Source organism: Temnothorax americanus, unplaced genomic scaffold, assembly GCF_048541705.1.
Source record: "Temnothorax americanus isolate GAGA-0224 unplaced genomic scaffold, ASM4854170v1 Scaffold108, whole genome shotgun sequence".
NCBI classification, from domain to species: domain Eukaryota; kingdom Metazoa; phylum Arthropoda; class Insecta; order Hymenoptera; family Formicidae; genus Temnothorax; species Temnothorax americanus.
The window spans coordinates 43,803-61,264 of NW_027509240.1; the positions used below are offsets into that span (position 1 = coordinate 43,803).

At 35.4% G+C, this 17,462-nt stretch overlaps 1 protein-coding gene and 1 long non-coding RNA gene across 19 annotated transcripts in view; one reads left to right on the forward strand and one right to left on the reverse strand.

The window, feature by feature from the left end:
• LOC143904712 (liprin-alpha-1-like) overlaps nucleotides 1-17,462 on the reverse strand; it is an 83,160-nt gene that overhangs the window by 15,998 nt on the left and 49,700 nt on the right. For 10 of the 17 annotated variants that reach the window (XR_013259027.1, XM_077419685.1, XM_077419630.1 and 7 more), the window contains 4 exons: nucleotides 16,604-16,764; nucleotides 16,247-16,294; nucleotides 14,303-14,558; nucleotides 4,020-4,165 (listed from right to left, as the gene is read on the reverse strand). Coding sequence is in view for 16 of the 17 variants with exons in the window: in XM_077419685.1 (XP_077275811.1) it covers nucleotides 4,020-4,165; nucleotides 14,303-14,558; nucleotides 16,247-16,294; nucleotides 16,604-16,764 (611 nt within the window). In the remaining variant the exon portion in view is untranslated. The remainder of the gene's footprint in view (nucleotides 1-4,019; nucleotides 4,166-14,302; nucleotides 14,559-16,246; nucleotides 16,295-16,603; nucleotides 16,765-17,462) is intronic. The other 7 variants (XM_077419665.1, XM_077419656.1, XM_077419588.1 and 4 more) reach the window with 7 other exon arrangements.
• Nucleotides 525-16,380, forward strand: LOC143904789 (uncharacterized). 2 transcript variants are annotated; one of them, XR_013259040.1, is made up of 2 exons: nucleotides 525-1,240; nucleotides 14,365-16,380. It is a non-coding gene; the product is annotated as an uncharacterized LOC143904789 (long non-coding RNA). The 2 variants fall into 2 exon arrangements; XR_013259042.1 differs by having other exon boundaries at nucleotides 525-1,195.

Sequence of the window (17,462 nt, forward strand, 5' to 3'; positions counted from 1 at the left end):
CGACGGAGCCAAGGCCTGGCCAGCCTGGCCGTCGTACACCGGCACCAGAGTCGCGGCCCGGTCAGCCGGACTCGAGAATAGGCTTTTCAAACCTGCCGCCGGCGAGCGAGGAAGCTACGAGGGCCGCCGACGGAAGCGGGAGGCGCTCGGCTCGCATAGGGCTTAGAGTCCCTTTATAAGAGTCTGGACAGACTGGTCCTTATTTTCATTGGACGTGCAACACCATGGCGGAACCAATCACGAGCGGTAAAATAACGAGCCTTAGGAGCCTCTCTCAAGGTGCGTATTATAGAACTTTTCGAAATGGATTCCGATCGGAATTGTTATTTCCTACATTTCTATTGTATTTTTAGGGAAAACAGTATAATTTCGACAGGAATCCATTCCGCAAAGTTACGTGCATAATACGTGCCAGTACACATTAACGATATTGTTACGTGCTTTGCTGTAGCACTGTAGTGTTACATACCTGCGCAAAGCACGAAATGATGTCGTTAACATTTACAGAATAGGTGTCTTAGAATTTGAAATAAAGAATTACAAAATTAATAAAAAATGAAAATGACAATGTCATGCATTTATCTATATATACATCTCGTAATTTTCTCTATCAATAAATTGTATACTATTATAATTTATTTTATTGAAATATTCTTTTCAGGTATTTTAAAGTTTTGGTTATCTTATCTCTATCAAGTCAAAATAAAAATATAGACAAACACACTTTCTCACAGCCTCTGTAGAATTCTCTCACGATATCACAACAATACAACGATTACGTGTAGTCATCGACGCCATAGTGTTTTTCTTCCATCTAGGGCGTCTAGAATAGAGTCCCTATATACGTGACATTCACGCCATGTTGTTGCACTCTCAAAGTCTGTCCAGACTCTTATAAAGTCTGCGTTCGTTTATTCCCGTTGGGAGCTATTGGAAAAATAAAATGTATAATACATGTAACGTACATTATAGATTTTGTTTTCCCAATAACTCCCAATGTGAATAAACGAACGCAGGCAATGGGACTCTAATAGGGCTGATCGGCAAGGAGGGCTTGCAAGCACGGCGTGCGCAGGCGCGGGCCCGACATGATCCCGCCGGGCTAGAGTAGAGGCACGTAGAGTATCGTCACTGTCGTGTCGGCGTGGCGAGGGACGACATCCCGAGAGGACCGGCAGCCGAGCTTGCGGAATTTGTGAGGCCACTACTCGAGCACCTCGTAACCTACGTTTGAGCACACGTAAGATCGTTCTGACGGCCGGGGCCCTTCCGAGAGCCGCGTAGGGTAAATCTGAAGAATAGTGGCCTCCTCACTGATTTCGTTCAACTTGGACTTAATCGACGCGTTTTTGCACGAAACGACCGAATCTGGCAGAAAAAAGTGTCGCTCTGCCCCGCGAAGCGAGATATTAACGGTTAAAGTTGACGACTATCAGGTTATGATTCCTGTCATACCGACGCGATGTAGCGACTGGTAGCGACCACGAACATGCCCTGTGGCCGCACGCGCATGCAAAAGAAGGTCACGTGACAACTGTCTGCTTGGTAAGTACATACATATTTATGTGTACTTTTCACATACCAACTATTCTCTGCTTTAACAAATTATTTATGTTTTGTTAACTTAAACGCTTAATATTTGTAACAGAAATAATTTGTTAAAGCAGAGAATAGTTGGTGTATGAATAGTACATGTAAATATCATTTCAAATTATGTTACACTTCTGACTTATACCAACCAAACAGTTGTCACGTGATCTGCTGCATGCGCGTGCGGCCACTGAGCATGCGCGTGTGGCCGCAGGGCATGGTCGTAGTCGCTGCATCTCGTCGGTATGACAGGAATCATAACCTGATTCCTGTCAACTTTAACCGTTAATATCTCGCTTCGCGGGGCAGAGCGACACTTTTTTCTGCCAGATTCGGTCGTTTCGTGCAAAAACGCGTCGATTAAGCCCAAGTTGAACGAAATCGGTGAGAAGGCCACTATTCTTCAGATTTACCCAGATGAGTATTACCGAGCCAGTAATTATTAAATGGAATACTGACGGAGGGCCCGGCCAACAGAGTAATGTGGGATCGCCCTGCCCGAAAAATCGTACGCGGCCGACAGTCACCGTGTGATTCGTTGTAGTTTTCGTCGTGTCTTAGAGTTTCGTGTAATAGCGTTTTGTGTAACCATGGTGCGTAATGTAGCGAGGTATCCTTCGCGCCGAGGTGGACCGTATTGTCGCAGAACGGGGGAGGAATGTTCGCGCAATCACGTCCCGGGGCGTGAGGCACCTGTCTTGGATCTTTGGTGCTTTTCGCGGGAGGCCCGCGTCTAGCTATTTTGGGACCATTCGCGAGACGTCGCGCGTAGGTATCGTGTCTTGCGTTCGTGTAATCGCGTATTGTGTATTGCGGTCGTGTAACTGCGTCTTATAAGTTGCGTCCTTAGGCTAATTTCCGCGTTATTGTATCTCATAGTCTACGCGTTCCGCAGAAAAATATCCGAGAGAAAAATTGTAATTTACCGATTCATTTTAAAGAAACCTGCCCATTTATCCTGAAGTAATCTTCTCTCTAAGATTGTAATTCACCGATTCAGTCTGAAACAACTCGCTGATGTATTCTCGCGTAATCTTTTCTGTCAAATACATTATATTAGTGTTATTGTTACTTGCGTGTGTTAACTGCGCTACGTTCCCTCTCCTCCTCCGACCGCGATTACCCGAAGAAACTCACACCTGAGAGAATTGCGATCTTGTGGATCGTGGTGCGAGGAATCGCACCTGGCGCCCAATATTTCGAGGAATTATTTAGTCGAGCTACCATCTGGGTTTCTGAGAGTCTTGTGATTGATTTGTCGTAAGATCATTAGTGAACAAAGCGACGACGCGCTCCTTCACGGCCGGCGAGACCGTGAGGACATCGTCGTTGTCGTCACAAATTATATATAAAATAAGGGTAGAAAGAACTAAAGAATGTAATATAGAATTAGAAAAATTGCTAATAATAAAGGGGTTTCCGATTTCTGTTTAAAAAAATGTACATGATTGCTCCAATTTCCGCAAATTTTGAGATATCAAGCTGAATTTCTTTTATGGGTAATTTTTCGTTATCGATTTTTTGGAAACCGGTTTCAAAATTTTTCGAGAAATAATAAGTATTAATGAACCGATTTTCTTGAAACCAGTGCCAGAATTTTTTTAATTGTTTGAGGATAAGTTTAATTTTTCATTAATGTGCCGATTTTTTGGAAACTGCAGGTGCTAAAATTTTTCTGACTGCAAATATTCCAATTAATGAACCGATTTTCTTTAAAACGGTGCTCAAATTTTTCTAATTTTTCGGAGATGGCGATGATAGGTATGTATAATTTTTCATAATATTTTGGAAACCGGTTCCAAAATTTTTCTAATTTTTCGGGGATGGCAACGATGAATTAATTTTTAATTTTTCAGTAATAGACGTATTTTTTTAAAACCGATGCTATTTTTTTCTTCAGTTTTCTATGCCAATGTGTTCAGAATGTTCGAAAACGTTGAAAAATCACTTTTTTTTTTAAATGTCTGTATGTGTGTATATATCCCACTCGCTAAGAATGATCTAAAAAAAGGATGTGTGGTGGAGGCCAATTTTGTTTTAAATAATAAAATTTAATTAATAGTAAATAAATGTAATAAAATTAATAATAAATAAATATAATAAAATAGAAATATAAATAAATGTAAATTAAGAATGGCGGGTCAGCGGAGGGTACATCCGCGCGATGCGCGGGAAAAATAGATATACATATATTTCTATATATACATAAATTTAAGAGAGGAAAATATAACTTAAAGTGGAAAAAAATTGTCTGCGAAGAAAAAAGTAAGAAGAAGGTTTAGGGAAGGGATCTAGACTTGAAAAAACCTAGTAATTATATGTATATAATTTTCATTTCTTATGGCATATATTCCATTATACCCAAACTTAATGAAATTTATAACATAAACTGTTAAAATAGCAATGTGTTATGATTTTAATATAAATACCTTTTCTTTTTTCTGCGATCAAAGTCACTTTTACTTCCAAGCGTACCTGCTACACACACACTGTCTCCGTAGTCTGGATCTGCTGGTGTACTTGCACCTCCTATACCTGATACATCCCCCGGCAATGGTGTATCTTTCCCTTTGATCTAAGTAACAAAAAGATAAGGATTATTACACAGACCAAATGCTTTATAACCATTGTGGTCAAATTTCTCTTTTGCTTCCTCATAGAGGAAGCTTTGTTTTCATAAACTTCGTGTATGGACCTTTGATCGCATAATTAGTAATTAGTAATTATAATTAGCACGATAAAACAGCTCTTTTGAAACAAAACTAACAAAAACTGTCTTAAGGGAGAACATATGAGTAGACCGCAAGAAAAAAAGGTGAAATTCGGGAATTTTTATCTTGAAAGCTATTAATTCGATTCAATCCAAGTTTTTTTTATTTAAAAGTATCTACATTGAGGCACGTTCACAAATTTTTTTAAGGGAATTCATTCCATCGGAGCGCTGTTCTCGTGGCCGACGTAAAATGTGACACGGTTCACGGTTCCTAGAATATCTCGAGAACGGCTGGACCGATTTGCTTCAAATTTATACACAATATTTTACGATAGTTTTTCTCGTTTTCATCGGAAGATTTTTTTTTACTCAACTAGTTTTTTTTTTATCAGACTATAAAGGTCGAAAATTTAGGTCGAAAAATGAGAATGTGACCTTTATAGTCTAATAAAAAAAAACTAGTTGAGTAAAAAAAATCCCGATGAAAACGAGAAAAACTATCGTAAAACATTGTGTACAAATTTGAAGCAAATCGGTCCAGCCGTTCTCGAGATATTCTGGGAACCGTAAACCGTGTCACATTTTACGCCGGCCACGAGAACAACGCTCCGAGGGAATGAATTCCTTTAAAAAAATTTGTGAACGTGCCTCAATATAGATACTTTAAAATATAAAAAACACGGATCGAATCGAATTAATAGTTTCCAAGATAAAAATTCCCAAATTTCACTTTTTTTCTTTCGGTCTGCTCATATGTTCCCCCTTAAAACTTATATTGATCCGATTTGCCTCGGGGTCTACCCTAAGTTATTTAATATATAGATAGAGTATCATTAAAAAAAGATTGTTATTGAATTTGGCGAGGATCGGTGAAGGGATTACCGATTTCTGCTTAAAAAGTGTATAAGATGTGCATGTAATTTTATATAGAGAACCCTAAGTTATTTGATAGATAGAGTATCATTAAAGGAAGGTTGTTTTGAATTTTGCGAGAATTGGTGAAAGGGTTACCGATTTCTGCTTGAAAAATGTGTAAGTTATTTGATGGATAGAATATCATTTAAGGAAGGTATTGAATTTGGCAAGGATCGGTGAAGAAGTTACCGATTTCTGCCTAAAAAGTTACATATATAAGTTATACATATATATAGAGTATCATTAAAAGAAGATTGGTATTGAATTTGGCGATAATCGGTAAAAAGGTTCTTTCTTATAAAATTTTGAATTTTTTGAGAAATGTCCGTAGCTGCTTTAACTTCCGCCAATTTTGAGATATCAGGCTATTTATATAATTCTATTATATTCTTCAATCTTTTCTATATATCTCTATTTCATATATAATTCTTTAAAATTTAGTTAATTTAAACCCAGCTCTATACGTGATCAAAGGTCCATAATTTTTTTAGAAATGTCTGTGGTATATAGCTATAACTTCCGCCAGTTTTGAGATATCAGGCTATTTATAATTCTATTATATTCTTCAGTCTTTTCTACTCCTATTTCATATATAATTCCTTAAGATTTGGTTGATTAAACCCAGCTTTATATGCGATTAAAGGTCCATATGCGAAGTCCATGTGGCCTGAACTCCCTAAGTCAACATCGATTTGATATTGCGTCGATTGTAAAACCCCACTTATGCTACTAAGCTAACCCTCTATCTCAATTCATAAAAAGATTAAATTTAAAATTTTAAAAGAGTGTGCAAATTAGAAACTTGCACATTGCTTCCTTATCATATACAGATCGCTACAATTGCTCTAATTTTTTAAATCAATTTTTTATACATGCGGAAGTTTGTGAGGTTCACGGTAGTGAGGTTCTCCTTTTCTATGGAGAACGATCCAGTGGAGTAAATATACGTTTAATCTTTATGGTGCTTATGACGCACACACGCATGCACCTTCTTATAAATCTTATATTTACATTATATTAATTAATTTAAGATAATAATTATTTACTTTATGGTATTTAATTAATTAATGACAATTAGGTAATATTAAAGTATTATACATTTTAAGAATAGTATATTAGAAATATACTATATCAGAAAACGTGATTCCTGTGTAAAACAATAAACTTTGTAAAAGATTAATACAGTAAAATAGAGAGAAAACTTTGTTTTTGTAAAAAATAATGTTACACAATAAAAAAAAAGTGTAAAATCTATTCCATCAATAGATTTTGCACTTGTTTACAGATTTATTTTTATTTCTAATTTGACTTATATCCCGACAACAGTTGATTTTTCGAAGAGGTTTACGCTGTTACAAAAGTTACTAATTGTAAATTCATTGAGTACTATCGATAGAATGATTCAAAAGTACTCCATTCTATTTCAAAAAAGCAAATTTTAGTTGGTAATGTGGAAATCAGGAACACTCAAAGTTATTCGAGGTCGCCAAAGGATTCCCCTACATGTTCTTGATATATATATATATATATATATATATATATATATATATATATATATATGGGCAGATCCATTACTTTTCGACCAAAGATTGCGGGGGTGGGTCACCGATTTTGATGCCGATTTTTTCCTCGAAAGTACACTAGAAAAGGAGATGATTTTGAAAATTTGAGCCCGATTCGATCAAATCCGGCCGCTGGAGAATTTTTTGAATTTTGAAAAAAGTCGATTTTTTAGTCATTTTCAAAAATTTATATCTCAGCTTCTATATAACTTAGAGACTCGTTTGAGGCCGCATTCTTTTCTGTAAACCCTTTACTTTTAAGGAAAAAATTTGTCATTGGTTTACACTCAAGTCCGGCTTCACGGCGAGCTGCTAACTAAATCACTGTTTTAGAGAAATTTTGCCTATTTTTGAAATGCTGTCATATCTACAGTTTTCGAAGTAGAGGGTTGATCAACAGCTGATATTTTTTATTCAGGTATACTCTGAAGAAATCTACCCACTTTTTGCTTGATTGCTTTTATTTCGTTAAGTTATGGCTATCTAAAGCCGATAGATTTTCGAAAAATCGCCGTTTTCAGATAGCCAAAACTTTTTTCTTTTAACTCGAAATCCTTTGAAATTTTCAGGGAATATACTTTATTATATCCTTAAACAACCCTGAAAATTTCAATTTTGGAATAGAAGTTGTTTCCGAGTTATAAAGTTTTTAAAATGTTAATTTTTCGATTTAATATGACATTTTTTGTGGTTTTATCATCAATTTTGTAAATTTAATGTAAATAATTGATATTTTTCGAAAAATATATTCGAAAATAAAGAGCAAAACGGATTGTTTGAGAAAATTGAGGGAAAAAATTAATATTTTTTATTTTGATTACTGGAAAAATACTGGAAAATTTTAGTAAAAAAAAAAGAGTGATAAAATCGCCGCCAAACAAGATAAAAAGAGAGGAAAAAAGAAAGCATAAAGGCGGAAAAAATGCTGAAAGAAATTTTAGCGAAAATGGATGAACAAGAGCGAGAAAGAAAGAAGAATAAAGAAGAGATAATGAAAGAGATACGCGCGACCTGAAGGAGGAATATAGAAAGAGAGAAATGCTTTGGGAAGGGCAAAAAACGAGTTTAGAAAATAGAATAAAACAGCTGGAGGAGAAAATAAAAAAAGTGGAGAAGAGTGAAGGTGAAAAGTTAGAGAGCAGTGAACTAATGAAGAAGATGAAGGAGATGGAAAGAAATCCGAATTAGCCGAAAGGAGAAGAAGGAAAAATAATATAATTATAAAAGGAATGAAAGTAGAAAATGTGGAGGTGAAAGAAAAGAGAAGATGGAGAAATTCCTTGAAGAAATCACCAAAAAGAAGATGGAAGTGGACGAAGTGCAGGCAATTGGCCGGGGAGAGTACAAAATGACGCTAGTCAGATTTAATAAATGAGAGGATAAAAGAGAAATAATGGCAAAGAGGAAGAAGATAGGAAGAGCAAGAAAGATATTTATGGATGACAATCTAACGGCAACAGAGAGGCAGATACAAAAACATTTATGTAGTATAGTAAAAGTAGAGAGAGAAAAGGGAAAGAAAGCAACGGTAGGATGTCAAAAAATATGGACAATTGCAAAAGGAAGTGGAATGAAAGCACCGAAATGCTAGAAAGCAGAGGTGTTTTTCGGAAAGAGTAGAGAAGAGAGAAGACAGGGAGAGGGAGAGAGGAAGAGTGAGAGAGGAGGGAGAAGAGGAAGATAAGGCGGAAAAAGGAAGAGGATTAAGGATATGCTTTTCGAACGTAGCGGGACTAATTAATAAATGTGAGGAAACATGGGATTATTTTGAGAATTTTGACGTGATAAGACTAGTAGAAACATGGATGGAAGAAGATAAATGGAAAAAAATTAAAAATAAGTTGTCCAGCAAAATATGGAATTGTGTACCAACGAGAAGAGAACACAGAAAAGAAAGAGCAAAAAGAGGGATAATAACAACAGTCAACAAAAATTATAGAGATTAAGGAGATTAGTGACGAAGTAGTAGAAAGCAGATTAGAGTATAATGGAAACAAATGGAGAATAATCACGTTGTACAGTCAAAAGATGGACGATACGATGGAAACACTAAGGGAGAAGGTACAAGAAGAAGATGAAGAATGGTTGCTGGTACGAGGTGATTTGAACGCGAGGACGGGAAGCAGAGAAGAACCGATAAATGAAGAAGAAAAGAAAGAAAAGAGAAGCGAGACCAGAAAGTCAGTAGATAAATAGAGAGGGACGTATATTAATAGATAAAATAGAAGAAAGATGGGCTATATTAAATGGGAGTTTCGGAAGGGATGGACTTATATAGGAAACTTAGGATCATCGGTTATAAATTATGTCTTAGGGAATGACAGAGCAGGAGAAGAAATAAATATGGTTGAAGAAGAAATTAGAACGGAATCGGACCATGTTCCGCTGGAGGTGGAGTTAACAAAACCACAGGTGATGGAGACAGAGAGAAGGAAGAAAGTAATGGGACTAGAGAGAAGCAACTGGACAGAAGAAGGGAGGAAAGAATATCATGAGAAATGTGAAGGATGGTCGGGTACACAAATAGATACAGAGGATATCTGGAAGGAGATAAAAGAAAAAGTAAAAATCCCTATCGCGAGGCATAAAAAAAGGATAATACCATGGAGATTAGGAAGAAGAGAATGATACAATAAAGAATGAAAGGAAAGGAAAAGAAGATTGAGGATATTGATGAGGCACTGGGAGAAGGGAAGGATCGAAAAAGAAGAGTATGTGAGGGAAAGAAAGAAGCACAAGGAATGGTGTAAGGAGCAGAAGGGGAGACATGAGAGCGAAGAAGAAGAAGAAAAGATAAAGAACATTAAAAACGAAGCGGAAGCTTGGAAGTATATAAATAAATACAAGAAAAAGAAAACTGAGGGGATAAGCGAGGAGATACAAATGAACGAGTGGAGAGATCACTTCATGGAAATGGTAGAAGGAATAAAGAAAAGAGTGGTGCTAGACATAGAAGACGAGGGAGAAGAGGATGGCACGAGAGTGGAGGTAACAGAGGGAGTCGAAGAAATATCGAGAGAAGAGGTGATTGAAGTAATAAAGAAACTGAAGATGGGAAAGGCAACAGAAGAGGACAGGATTGAGAACGAGGCGTGGAGATTTATGCAAAAGGATGTAGGTGAAGAATTGCTGAAGTTAATCAACAGAATCTGAAAAGGAGAGGGCATACCGAGAGATTGGAATAAAGGTATGATTAGTCTAATACATAAAAGAGGAGAGAGAAACGACCCGAAAAATTACCGGGGAGTTACGTTAATGAATACGGCGTACAAAATATATGCAAGTATCTTAAATGCGAGGTTGGAGAAGGTTGAGTCTAAGTTAAGGAAAGTGCAAATTTGTTTTAGAAAGAACAGAGAAACGATGAATGTGTGCAGTATACACGGTAAACTATGTAGCAAATAAGGAGCTGAGTAAGAAGAGTGGAAAGGTTTTTGCATTCTTTGTTGACCTCAAGATAGTTTTCGATAAAGTGGATAAAAGGAAATTGAATGAAACAATGAAGAAGGTAGGAATTGAAGATAATTTGAGACGAAGAATAATGGAAACATACAAAAAAAAACGAAAAATGTAGTGAAGATAAGGGATAAGAAGACAGAGGAATTTTGGACAGAAAAGAGACTAATTGTAAGACAAAAATGCCCGTTGAGCCCAAACCTATTCAATTTATACATCATCCATTTAGAGGAAGGAATGGAAAAAGAACAAGCAGGAGGCCTTGTGATAGGGAAAGAAAAATTCTGGACAATATCATATGCAGATGACGTAGTGTTAATGGCGACAAGAGAGGCAGAATTGAAGGAAATGATGAGGAGGTTCAAGAGGTATTTGGAAAGGAAGAGTTTGAGTTTGAGTCCAGAGGAATAAAAAATAATGGTGTTCGAGAAAGCTAGGGGAAGAAGGAAAAAAGGGAGTGGAAATGGAGAGAAGAAGACATAGAGGAGATCAAAGAAATAAAATATCTGAAATATATACTACAGAAAAATGGGGTAGCAGAGAATCATATAAAAGATAGGCTGAAGAAGGCTACAATAGCGATGAAGAGAACATGGAGCATAGGAGAGAGAATATTTAAAGGAGATTTTAGAAGAAGGATGAAGATGTTCGAGGCACTGGTAGAAAGCATGGAATTATACAGAGCTGAAATATGAAGATGGCTATACAAAAGTAGATTAGATGTGATAAAAAGAAAGTATGTTAAATGGATTTTAGGATTGGATAGAAGAACGCCGAATTATATAATATCAGAAGAAGCCAAAATAAAGAAAATAAAAGTGAGGGCAATAAGGAGAGCTGTGAGGTATGAGGAGAAGTCGAGACAGTCAGAGAAGAAAATAGTTCTAGCATGTATAAAGGATCTAGAGAGGAGCAGGCCAAGGAAAGAGGAAAGTAATTGGGAAAAGAAGAGAAAGAAACTGATAGAGAGGGCAGGAATGGAGAAGGAGCAGCTGAGGAGAGAAATGGAGGCAGAGGACCGGGAGGCGGCGGAGAATTTCGTAAAGAGAATAGAGGAAAAGAAGGAGGAGGAGAGACAGATAAAGATAAACGAGTCAAGATACAATAGTAACTATAAAGAGATTTTAACAGGAGTTACCGAAGTATTTACTAGGAAAGTAGAAGAAAAAGGATAGAATGTTGATAGCCAGATACAGATGCGGGAGTGAGGTGAAAGGCAGTCAACATTGGAAAGAGGAAGATGATAGGAGATGCAGAATATGCCAAAAGAAGAGGAGAACATAGAACATATACTAAAAGAATGTAAAGCGACAAAAAACAATAGATACAGTTATAAGAATTTTTAAGAGAGGAAGGAAAAGGACTAGAAGCAATAAAATGGATAGAAAAGGTTAGAAAAGAGGCGGAGGAAAGGGATATGGGATAGAGGGAGAGAAGTAAGAAGGGAAATTGAAAGACAGTTAGAATGTTGAATTAGTTCTGGAGTTAATTAGGATGATCTAAGTGATATATGTATGTAAAAGAGAAAGTTATATGTTTGTATTTATGTTATATGTTTGTAAATTTATGTAAGGGTTGACGGAAGTCATTCTAAGCCGCAAGGCAAGAATTAAATAACATAATAATAAAAATAATTAATAAAAAGAGAAGCAGATTTAAAATATTACAAGTTTAAATAAAATTTTGTTATTGCATAATAAACAGTAAAAAAAATATGTTTTAAAAATCCGTCTTACATGTCATCTTTTGATAAAACTGAAATGCCAACTCAATTTAATTGATATTAATAAAACGAATCTAATATTTTACTAATAAATATCTTACAAATTTTTCACTATTGTCAAAAAGTTACTGCAAAAAATATCGTTTTAGCCAGAGAATCCTTCTTACTTTCCGTCCAACTAATAAGCAAGTAATAATTCATAAATTAATAATTTAATAAGATAATCTACTTGGTGATGAAATATCTATTTATCCTGTGTTAAATATCATTGACCTTTATTTTTCAAAGATTTTCGTTTTAAAAAAAAATTTCCAGATTTAAATAATATTCCAAGTCATTTTGGAGTATGTATTTAAATCTTGAGAAAAAATTTCCTGAGGTTTTCCAGATATTTCCAATGAAATGTTTAGACTTGAAAGTTAGAGTATTTTAGATGTAAATTTAAAATTAATTCCGTTATTATTTAGACTTCTTATTCCTTTGTTCCTACTTATTGCAAGGAGGTTCTACAGGTACTCTCTAGTCAGTCGAGAGATGAAGAGAAAATCTTCAAATTCATCAATTCTAAGTATTCATAAAATATTTTCATGAATTTTGATGATGTTAGAGCTTATATCATACTCATATTAGTCGAAGCGAGGAATAATTAAAAATATCGTGTAAGTGCTCCTTTGACTCCGGCTTCTTATACATGCGAGAAAATGTGGTAACGTCACGAACTTGAGTTTCGCTGTTCTGCTCATATGAGCGTGGTCCTTTCTAGTCAGTGACTGCGTTTACTTTTATAAATTTACAATGACTCCTCCAAGCCCGACTAATTCATGGAGAAATAAGGATAGAGTCTTGCGTGGTGTCAAAAGAGGAAAATTCGCTAAAAAGAAAGTTGTTCTTCGAATGGAAAATGCCCAAAAATTATTGACAGATAAAAGGTTATGTGAGGTGCAGTCGCTGCGACGTTGTTAAATCTCCCTTGTTATTCGAAGCACGCTACGTGAACTGTGATATGGCCTGTTTCAATAGCCAATATCACAAAATTTTACACGATAACCCTTGTTTTTCTCGATATTTCTGAAAAGTTAGATTAAGATCTATAAGAGCTCCGTTTTTTGAATCTTTGGTAGGCCGCCTTCATATAATTAATATCTCGTTTCCTGTCTCCGGGAACCCTTTTGCCATAAGAGCTCATGTTAAAACTGTGATTTCAAAATTAATTTTTGCAAATTTTTACACGATAACCGATGCTAAAATTTTTTGAGCATTTTTCTCGCATCTCACTTTATACGTCCATGAAGTTTTTTTCCCAATTTTTAGATACATCTATTATCTGTAGAACCTCTTTAAGAGCTATTTATTTTACAAATTACGAATTTAAAAAAAAATACTAAAATGAAGAAATAAAGAATTTTCATAAAATATGTATAAAATTTCGTACTCATATCATTTTTTTACTTGCAAAAAATATAGTAAGAAAGGAGAGTATAATCTATATATATAAACATGAAAAAGTATCAACAGTTAAATATTGTGAAGAAACATTCTTTAAAATAAAACAAAACTCATCTAAAATTCTAAATAGAATATATAACATATGTATTTGTATACTCGCAAAATAAAAATAAAATTTTTGAAGAGCCAGTTTTGACAAGTTTCCTGAAAAAATTCTAGATTTTCTAGATCTTTCAAACCAGTAAATATCCCAAATACGAATCTTTATATAATTGAATTGCTTATATAAGGCTTCCGGATACCCGGCCGCCATGTTTTAGATCATGACTTCAGAGGCGAGAAATGATACACTGCACTGATCACTTTGAAGTGATCTGAAAGTGTTAATTTCTGCAAATATCTTTTTATTTGGAAATTGCACGCAAGAATTCTCAGCGTGTCATTTCTCACCTCTGACGTCACGAGCTCGTATGACCGCGGTGAGAACCTAAAAACCTTAAGAAGTTTCATTATTATATGTGAGCCTTCGAGAAAATAACTGAACAGTGCCGTCCTAGATAGCCAAGCGTGATAGAGCATATTGAGCAAACTAATGCATTACATGTGTTTTCATATATTTGCTGTAAATTTGCTGACATCGAAATAGAACACGTTACAAATACAGTTACATGACTGCTTATACATGCAATCAGTTGACGCAATTTCAAGAGCGATGTCAGCAAATTTACAGCAAATATATGAAAACAGATGCAATGCATTAGTTTGCTCAATGTGCTCTATCACGCTTGGCTATCTGGGTCGATACCTACGTGAAAAGAACATATTATACCCTCGTGAAACCTCACAGACTTCCGTATTAGAAGTAATAATATGGGAATAGAAGAAAAAATCTTTCACCTTCTCCTTTTTGCTGAAAAATCTACCAAGGCTACTCTTAATGCTTTTCTTTTTTTGCGCAGCCGCGACCGCGGCTGCCGTGGCGGGACTCATGGTCGACTGCATGTGCAGATGCGATGTCGATAATTGTCCGATGGGCAGTCCAACGCTGGAGAAGTTGTTCTTGTGCAAACTGTCCTGGCTGCTGTGACGTGAGGACAATGGGGAAGGAGGAGTTCCAGAATTGAGTGCGCCGTTGTTATGCTGCCCATGCCTGCTGCATGGAGCGCTAATCTAGTTTCTATTTCTACTCTAATCAATGCTATTATAATCTAGCTCACACAAAAACGTTAGCCTTTTCATATTTCTCTTCTCCTGTTCTATATATTTTAGATGTGTAAATTCACTCGGTGCCTTTACATTCGGTACCTTATAACTCCGTTTTAAGATTAAATAATTTTCGGCTCTTTTGTGGTTTGCAAGTGTAGACGTTTACAAAACAAAACATATGCTTCAGTGAAGCAGACAACAAAATCTCACAAAATAGTCATAAATGGTGTTTGAAAAACAACATTTGAGGCACTGTACCTTTTTCGCGTTTTAATTAGAAAAGAAGCTTCTAAAGCATTGAAAACCTTGGAAAATTGATTTGTTTTGTTCTGGTTGAAAGTACTATGGCCAATACGTGCAAAAAGTGATGTTAGGGTTTTTTCGGAACTAGGAGAATTATTTTGCAACACGATAACGCTCAGCCACAGAAGAAACGAAATACATATGCACGTGATACTGCCCAATTTTAAATAGCACATTCAAATAACAGTAAAAAAATAAATAAATATTATTAAAGTAAAATTAATAAAATTAACATAAGCATATCTAATAAATAATGAGAAGCAACATTAACAGAGAAAAATGTATAAAAAATTAATTCTACGATGCGCCGTATTTGCGCATTAGAATATCGATGATTGATCAACCTTTTTATAAGTTAGAATTGTCACAAAAGCAAGTGATTACAAAGATACAGAGAAAAAAGGCTGAAAGTATAATAAGATAACGCCACGAGTGCAATATGTATATAAAATGCTGCTATATAAAACAAATATTTCATGAATAAACTCGATGCCTCTTTAAATCGCAATATATTTTGCACCATTATATTCATTACTGTCTACGGTGTCGAGTTTCCGTCTGTATCTTTGTAATGTATTCGTGCGAGACAACCTTATACGCAAGACAGATTGATGCGTTTCGCGTAGTGAATCCAACTTTTTCGATTCCATTAGTCTCTTCGTCTGCCTAATAATACGTTTACGCGAGCGTTACTTCTGTAGTAACTTACGATAATTCCTTCGCGTAAACAGGATTTTCCTTCGCGTAACCGGGTTTTTGTAGTAACTTTACGATAATTTAATCCGCGTAAACGAGTAATATATCGTAAGTTACTACAGAAGTAACGCTCGCGTAAACGTAGTATAAGATCGCGATGCCTGTCATAAATTGGGCAGGCTCGAAAATACGATGGATGTGAGAACAAGCTAGTAAGCAGTCTCTCCTAGGATTTTTTGGTATCTATTGGAACTATTGGTCGTTTCCATACCACTGTGCTCGAGAATCGATACTGCGGGCATATAAGTGATACTTTGCACGCTATATCTTTTTACTTCTTCAAGAAAGATGTTTCAGAAAATGATATAGTTATTTGAACAATGAACAAATTACCATCAACGTGACTTGAGCTGATTTGAAAGCCACTCATCTCATGCCCACAAGAGCCATTCAAATGCGTCGTGCACAGCGGCATATATAAGGCTGCGTTCGGAAACGTCACCCGAGTGCACACGAGTATACTTCCTTCTCTTTCTATCTTAGCGAGTTAGAAGGAGAAGGAAGTATACCCGGGTGACGTTTCCGAACGCAGCCTAATTATGTGATTTACATGCAATATTAGTATTATTAATTAACCTGTGCGTGGGGAAACCAGCACTCGGAAATCCGCTCTGTCCGGTACGTCTGATAGCACAAACAATGTAAAGTACTAACTTAAGCAATATAATAATAAACTTCGGCTAATCTCAACTCCATATATACAATATAATTAAGATGTAACAGATATATAAAAATTAAAGTTTCCCTACATTGCATATATCCTTTGTCATGATTTTTGGCACGACTATAAGATATTCGATATTTCACTTGTTCTATTTTAGAAATGCGATTGCCAAAATGTCAAAAATAATTTACATTATAAAAATATAAAAATATATAAATTGGTTTGTCTTAGGAATCGAGATTTCTCTCCTAACAAAATAGAAAATATACCTTCTAAGTTCTTCCTGGCTATGGGCCAATGCTTGAACGACTCGTTCCAATCTCAGAGACCTGGCTGTTAAAGGAGATGCTACGTCGCTGCCACCACTTCCAACACCACCGGTACTATCTCTTTCGCTAACCGAGTGCAGTTCCTCTCCTGACAACTGCAACTGTTACAGATGGGAAGTGTTATTCCATTTCTGTATGCAATTTATATGGTATATTAAATATATGGTCTATCAAAACTTTTTAATGATAAAGTCTTTGGTCAATTTAAAGTCGATTATAGCAGAAATGTCACAGGAAAACATCAAAACATTTATTGCAACATTCCAATTTTTGTGCACCATATCTTTTTGTGCTTAAGACTCACTAATTAATTCTATGAACTAAACACCATCTGAAATTAAGTGCAGGCTAATACATTGTTATCCGTTTAGCCTTTCAAAGTTTATTTTGCGAAAGCTTTTTTTTCAATCGCTTATAAATCGGAAATTATCCATATATTTTCTTAATATTTTCATTAAGAAAAAAATTGTCCAAGCAAGCTGTCATTAAGAAAATATCCTTTGAGACGTCATATGTATAAAATATGTTTCTAATAAATATATAAATATCTCATAGTATCATTATGGTACTGCGTATATTGCAATTTATTATTTGTCAAGTTATCTATTTTTGATGCCAAGAAAAAGACAGAGTTTTTCATTTTTCTCTTAACAGTTTTGAGTTTTTCTTATATAATACTGAATTTCTAAGAAGGGTTTCAGCAATTTTTTCTAGCTAGAAAAAGTATACTAAAATTAATTGAAATTTCAATTAATAAAAATTATTTCAAAATATAATTTTATTGTAAACCTTCTTCAAA